At 54.0% G+C, this 7,274-nt stretch overlaps 1 protein-coding gene across 1 annotated transcript in view; it reads left to right on the plus strand.

Moving 5' to 3' along the window:
* Positions 1-7,268, plus strand: part of LOC104507919 (protein crumbs homolog 2-like) — a gene marked incomplete at its 3' end in the record, with an annotated part of 30,967 nt that extends 23,699 nt beyond the window's left edge. The window contains exons 7-10 of the mRNA XM_010149355.1: positions 2,639-3,586; positions 4,395-4,951; positions 5,792-5,957; positions 6,770-7,268. Of these exons, the coding sequence (XP_010147657.1) occupies positions 2,639-3,586; positions 4,395-4,951; positions 5,792-5,957; positions 6,770-7,268 (2,170 nt within the window). The remainder of the gene's footprint in view (positions 1-2,638; positions 3,587-4,394; positions 4,952-5,791; positions 5,958-6,769) is intronic.
* Positions 7,269-7,274: the final 6 nt, after the last annotated feature.

The following is a 7,274-nucleotide window of genomic DNA, read 5'->3' on the forward strand; positions in this document are numbered from 1 at the left end:
GAATGTTAGCCAGATTTGTAGAACTCTTGTGCGGTCTCCTCTGTTACCTGTTTGTTTTAAAACCTGCTCCGCGTTCAAATCTGGCACTGCCCTGGCCTCTAGGAGGGCAGGAGTACATCAGGTGTTGTTCTAGAGGCCCTTTCCTCCTGCTCCGGTCCCGTGAAGGCTGGCTGGCTGCTGGCAGAACCAGCGACAGCTGTGAAGCCAGTGCTTGTGGGTTTGGTTCCTCTAGGAAGAGCTGCCCTCCTGTTTCTGCTGCCAAACACCTCCCACGGCTGTGGGTGCGCCGTGAGGTGAGACAGCGGTGTGTAAAGACCTGAACCGTCAGCTTATTCTTTCCACCCAACACATAATCTCAGGAAGCAAAGGGGCTGCCTCCCCTGGGCAAGCCTGCTGCCTAATTAGCCCCCAGCCTGGGGTTGTGGCCTCGCCGTGGGGACTCATTTGCCACCTGGTGTGAAAGCACCACCCCACGGGTGTCAGTCGGGAGGCTGGGAAGCAGCCCTGCGGGTGCTGCTGCTCCTGGGGAGAGCAGGCTGGGAACGTGATTCTGGAAAACGGGGCTCCCGGCCTTCGCAGCAGAGCAGCGCTTTGCGGCCTCTCTCCTTTGTTATCCAGACCAACTCTGTTCTCCTCATGGCCCGGGTAAATATCAACAGCTCGGATCTGAAAGGAGCAGCTTCTCAAGGATTTGGCACCGTACCAAACCATCTTTCCGACGCCGTTTAACAGCCTCTCCCTGAAATCTGACTGCAGGCTTGCCTCTTGCAATTTTGAGAGCCCTCCAACCCACTGATAATTCAGAAACCCCGCTCCACACAGCTCTAGTGATTTTTCCTGAATTCCAGCTGAAGGATTCCCATGCTCCCCCAGACTAGGATTCTCCAGGCTCAGAGGTGTCCATTATACTGTATCCCAACATACTTCCTTCAAGTGAGGCCATAGCTTTGTGCTGAAACCTTAATTCTGTCCTTGCTGCTTCCTTGACAGGCACGATCACGGCCCAGGTTCTGTGTGCTGAGCAGGCCCAGTGTTAATAGCCAGAGGAGAAAGGCTGTGCTGAGGTAGCATTAGCAGCTCCAAATCTGTCCATCACCTGAGCCCTTCAAGGCAGACGTTGGCCAAATTCAGTGCTTTTCCACAGGGCAGTACTCTCCTAGCTCACAGTATTAGAGCGCGATGTCCTGGAGGAATCCGAGGGAGTGTTGCCTGCAGGACAGCTCCAGCATAGCTGGGAAGTGCGGCATTACCAGAGCCTCCACTTCTCTCTCACTGCTTCGCAGAGCGCCGTACGAGTTACGTCCCTGACACAAAGCGACGCTGTGGAGCTGGAAGCTGGTGCGGAGTCTTGGCAGAGAGAGCACCGGTAACAGCGCTGAACGGGGGCTGCAGAGGGCGAAGCAGCTTGGTCAGGCAGCAGGGTGCTGGGCATTTGCCTGCGCGGCGTTGCGGGGCCGTGAGGGGGTCAGACCATCGCACGTATGTTCAGGAAGCCTGTGTCTTTGCCAAGCTGCCCCTGGTTCGATGGGGGTGGTGGGTTTTTACTGACACATCCAGTCCGGCTCCAGCGCCCCTACTGCCCCATCTCCCCCATCTAAAAAAAACTCGTTAATCTCTCTGACGTGCACATTCTGTCCAGTGGCTTTTCCTTGCAAATGTCTTTTGTGTTTTGATTCCCCTCCTTTGTGTGTGAATCCCTTCTTTTTCTTTCTGCTGTCCTGGTTGTGCTTGCTAGCTAGATTCCCCTGTAATACTATTATCGGGATAATCCATGCTTAGTTTATCTGTGTGGCTGTCTCTGAAGATTAGTGAAAAGCAATGTTAGGAGCTAGATAAAGGGAACCGGTTCAGAAGGGCTCTTGTGGGTCTGGAGACGCTCAGGAAAAGGACAGCAGATTGCCATTAACCAGATGGGAGCGTGATGTCTCGTAATTGACTTCAGCCCACGGGATGCATGTACTGGGACCGGCAAACCCCGGTGCCACGCGTTTGACTCAGTTCCCTTCTGCAGCACTGGGCAGAACTGAGATGGGCTCAGTGCAAGTGTGGCCGAGTGTCCGTGGAGCGCGCGTAGTTTGGCGTCTGGTAACGAACTGGGGTTTGTGGGTGTTTTACAACTGGAGGGATGTCTGGGAACTTGAATTTTCTTAACTGAGGCTTTCCAATAACTTCCCTGGCTGGTGATCCACTTCAGTGCTGGAACAAGCTCCGCTCAGACCTATAGACTTGAGTTTCAGTGTAGCAAAGCTGTGTGTGAGAGAAGCGTAAAGCCCACGTCTGTGCTCTTTTGTCCCTTCAGTATCCCCTGCTGCGGATCACCGGCGTGGCTGAGGTTGTCCGGGAGAGGACAGTGGGTTCTGCTGGATGATGCAGCCTCACTGGCTGAAGCTCCATCAACAGCACCTTTGCAGCATCTGGAAGGACAGCGCAGAGGTTCTTCTCGCTCTGTGCTTTGTAGGCCCCTCTGTAGCGGGCACAGAGCTTCTTGCTGGCAGCTCTGGGTGTTTTGGAGGTTTCCTGAAGGGAGTGGCTTAGCGAGCGCAGTGCTGGGCGGGCGGTCGGTGCCTGGCAGCCTTGCTCTGGGGGAGGGAGTCCCAGTCCCCCGCAGTGAGATCCCGTTTCTAAATCTCTTTCGCAGGTGTGGAATGTGCTGTTAACATCAATGAGTGTGAGGAGGGTCCCTGCAAGAATGGAGCTGTCTGTGAGGATGGCATTGCTGACTATACCTGCCACTGTGCCCCTGGCCAGGATGGCATGGTATGGGGAGGGAAGAACTGCTCTGTCCAGCTCACTGGGTGCCAGACGCATGACTGCCAAAATGAGGCCTTGTGCATCCCAACCTACCAAGCTGAGAGCCACGGCCACCTGTGCCAGTGCCAGCCTGGTTTCTATGATGCCACATGCTCAACACCAACAACGTTTTCCTTTGCTTCCAGAGGGTATCTCCTCATTGAGCTGCCCGTGAACAATCAGAGCAGGAGGGACGTAGCAGGAGATCAGCTTGCCAGCGTGTCCCTCCGGTTCCGAACCACCTTGCCCAGCGCTATCCTTTTTTACCGAGGCCACGAAGCTGAATACTTGTTCCTGGAGCTCCTGGATGGCATTCTGCATGCAGGACTGAGGAAGGAGGATGTTTGGTACCCGCTGCTCCTGGGGGAGCTGAGAGTCGATGATGGCCAGTGGCATAAGGTTGAAGTTGTGCTGCAGAGCAGGGTGCAGCTGAAGCTCTGGCACGACTCTTGTGACGCAGGTGTCTGCCTGCAGAGCTCTCCTGTCCTGCACGGCACTGCCCGGATCCCGCATGCCTTCCTGAACGCGTACATTGGAGGTGTTGAGGATCCAATGGCCAACAACACGAGGAGCCAGCAAGGCTTTGTTGGCTGCATGGAAGACTTTTGGGTGGATGCTGAAGCTGTGCTCCCGGTGGATCTGCCAGTGGGTGAATCGTCCCCAGCGACACCGGGCTGTGCCCGGACAGAGTGGTGCCTCTCCCAGCCCTGCTTTCACGGCGGGCGGTGCGTGGACCTTTGGGCGACCTTCCGGTGCGACTGTTCCAGGCCTTACGGAGGCCCAGCTTGCTCACACGGTAAGTGCCACGTGGTCGGTGCTCCAAGGACAGTAGGTAAGCATTGACGCTAGCTCTGGGCTCAGTACTTTCTACTGAACCACTGGAAAGCTAAAGCAAAACCCTTTGTAAAGAAAATGCTCATCGATCCCTTTTCTGTCACGTGCTCCTGCAGGAATGATCGTAGTTTTGTGGTGCAGATACCACTCCTTGTGGAGCCAAAGGCTCTGACCTCATCTTTGTATCAGATCTGGGTGATCGCAGGGGGCAGGGCAGGTGTGTGACTCTGAAATTTGATCTTAAGCTTCTGAGTTAAGGATGTATTGCTTTATAGGTAAATAATGTATTGCTTTCTAGATAAAACACAAGGTGTTAAAGGAAGCTCTTTGACAATTTTGAGTTAAAATCACATCTGTTTGCATATATTGATATAGCTCCAGCTTTTTGTTTCACTCCTGAGCCCTAAACATGGCAAGTACAAAATTGTTCTGCTGTTACCAAATTTACTAATCTTAAAAGCAACTTTGTAGCTTGGAAGTCCTGGAGTAAATCCGCTGAGTGACAAGGACTCTGCTGGACCTACGTGCCTTCCTCTGCTACTTGGGTACTTGGATTCATGTCCCTCAGAGAAAGTGAGGACACATTGACCTGCTTCTTAATTTCACAGACCTGTGTGGAGAGAGGGCGTAACTACCCTGATCGTGTTGGCGGTGTCCTGAGGAAAGGCCTTGCCCTGTTCCCTCCTGTTAGGGAGTTGCAACCTAAAATATCCCTGTGCCAGCTGCATCCCCTTGTCATTGACCCGATGTGTGTTTATTTTCTCTTCCAGAGCGCCCAGCAGCAACCTTTGGCCTAGAGAATTCCACCAGCTATGCCTCTTTCACCCTTCCCGATAGCCTCGGAGCAAACTTCAGCATCTCCTTTTTCATGCGCAGTCGGAAACCTGACGGTTTGCTATTGCAAATCGGCAACGAAACCGAGCCCTGCCTCACCCTATACCTGAAGAACGGCAGGCTGAAGGTAGAGACGTCACCCGCGGAGACTGTCACCTTCCCAGAGAACGTGGTTGACGGGAGAAGGCATTTGGTGGAGCTGTCTTTCCACGGGGAAACTGTCGGTGCTCACCAGTCGGGGACGTACCTGGAGCTAGGACAGCTGGTAGCAAGACCTCTGCTGGCGGGTTACGAAGCGTATGTTGGCGGGCATCCTGACCCAGCGAGCGCTGCTGTGTGGGGCGGCTACTTCAAAGGCTGTTTGCAGGACATCCAGCTCAGTGGCCACCAAATACAGTTTTTTCAGGTTGAGAACGACAGTCTGCCGCAGGAGCTCAGCGGGACTCAAAACGCCAACCTTGTGAATGGCTGCATCTCCGACGACACCTGCAGGGTAGGGCGTCTTGGCTGTCTCTGCGTGTGCAGTTCTTTATCGTAGCCCTGTGATCACAGCACCGTTTGACCCTTGCCGATGCTGGGAAGATGAGAATTTTTTTGAGTCCTTTACTGAAGGACACGTGGTCCCTTACGCTCCTGCCTCACCCAGTGTACGACGTACGGTGTAAGCGCCAGGGTTCCTCCAGCTCCCCTGTGGTTTTGCACTTTGCAGAACTTGGGCCGTGCTGCCCTTGTGCTGCCCGTCTCCCTTTTGCTGAGCCCACACGTGCTCCACCCTCTACCCAGTGACCTTTCCACGCTCCTCCCTTCGTCCAGTTTCAATGGCACAGCCTCCTCCCCCAGGAATTTCTCTCTTTAGTACAAACAGTTCAAGGAGCTGTCTCAATGGTGCCCCGAGAGCAGAAGCTGTCCTGTGAAGAGGGGGAGACCATACTCCCTAATTTTGCCCTTCCATGGTGCTGTAAAGTGGTGACACCGCTGGTATTAGGTGTATCCTTCCCGTGACAGAACTCTGAGGTTTTCAGGAGCACTGCAGCTTGTTTTGTCTGTTTCTCCCCTTTGCTTTTGTGCTTTGTTCTTTCCCAAACTGGCGGAGCTCCACTAGGGATTCCTGCGGACTGGCCGTGTACACAGGGGGAGGCATGGTCTCGGGGATTCCTTGTGCAGAGACCCTTGTTCTTCCTTCACTGCTGCCAAGTCTCTGTTTTAATTACCCTTCTTTCTTGATTGGAGCGCTGCTCATACTAATCTGTGGTGTCACCTTTCCTTCTTCCAAATTCTCTTTGATCTGAAGATAAATGATGCTGCTGTTAAATTCCACTCTTCTGTTTTTCAGTCTGAACCGTGCCAGAATGGTGGCCGATGCCTCGTCACTTGGAACGATTTCCATTGCAGCTGCCCAGCAAATTTCACCGGGAAGTTTTGTGAAGAGCGAGTCTGGTGTGAGAGTGACCCGTGTCCTGAAGCTACCACCTGTGTAGATGTCCTAGCAGGATACGTGTGTGAGTACTGCTCTCCCATTACGTGTTGGTAAAACCCTTCACTGTCTACAGGCAGCATTCCTGGTGTGTACCGTCACAAGAGACGTAAACACGTGCTGCAGAGAGGAAGCTGAGAAGGATGCCCGGGTACACGCTCCCACAGGCAGCGTGCACCTTATGGATTTACCACCAGCTTCTGACAGAGCAGGGACGGGACTCAGAGGTGTTCTTGGCCCTTTGACTGGGTCAGGGAGGGACCTGCCCTCTTCTGCGGGGCGACAGCCTCCTGCGTAACCGCTGCAGCCAGGGACCGTCCTGCGCTCTGTGGCATTCGGCCGTTCCTAGCTCTTTCACCGAGTAGGACCAGTTAAAGACTGCAAACGTGTCTCGATTTCCTCCTAAGGCAGAACCATGGGGAATGAAGAAAACCAATTAGCTAACGATGCCCTGATGTGGTGGGACTGTTGTCTCATGGCCAGAAAGTGTCCTGGGGCTCAGGATGCCGGGATGTCCCCAGCTCTGCCACTGGCTGCTGCCTCAGCAGCTTTGGGTCTGTTCCTTCCCGGATTGATGTGCTGGTTTTTCTGGCAGTGGAAGGGGAGTAGATGTATTTCTGTGCAGCATTGTGAGACTGATGAGTAAAACTGGCTACATAGAGCTGGGTGTTATTATTAGAGGTGCAGCTGTAGACAGGAAGAGCTTTAAGGACGCCAGCAGCTAGGCCCGTAATCCTGCTCGCCCTGAGCTTGCGTGATTCTTAAGGGAGAGAACCTGCCAGGGGTTTTCGTCGGTCTGACTCAAACACCACACCGTCTCAAATCCCACGTTTATAGGTCTGCCGAATGCCACATTTAATAGTCTGGCTGCCCTTGAATTTTCCACCAATGCGTCAGTGACGAGAACTCTGAGCAGCATCCACGTGGATTTCAGAACCAGGGATGAAGATGCAGTTTTGCTTTGGGCTGTGGAAGAAGTGGATTCCCTCCAGGTAGCCATTAAGAACGCCTCCCTGCTTGTTGACATCAGGAGTGGAAATGGCATCGAAGGTGTCACCTTCCTGAGCCAGAAGCCGGTCACGGACGGTGCCTGGCACAGTGTCGCTGTGTCCATGGAAGAGCCAGCTGCGCTTTCTTCCAGATGGCTGGTTCGTTTGGATGGGTCTGACAACGTGACCCTGCAGGGAAATGCTGGGAGCTTGGACTTCCTGAAGAACAGCGCGCCGATCCTTCTAGCCGAGAATTTCACTGGCTGCCTGGGAGCGGTGGCGATCGGGGGGATCTACCTGCCCTTCACTGCCCGCCTCCCGTACCCCCAGCCGGAACAGTTCCAGCAGTCCAG

The sequence above is a fragment of the Eurypyga helias genome, unplaced genomic scaffold (assembly GCF_000690775.1).
Source record: "Eurypyga helias isolate BGI_N326 unplaced genomic scaffold, ASM69077v1 scaffold17263, whole genome shotgun sequence".
Classification (NCBI taxonomy): Eukaryota; Metazoa; Chordata; class Aves; order Eurypygiformes; family Eurypygidae; genus Eurypyga; species Eurypyga helias.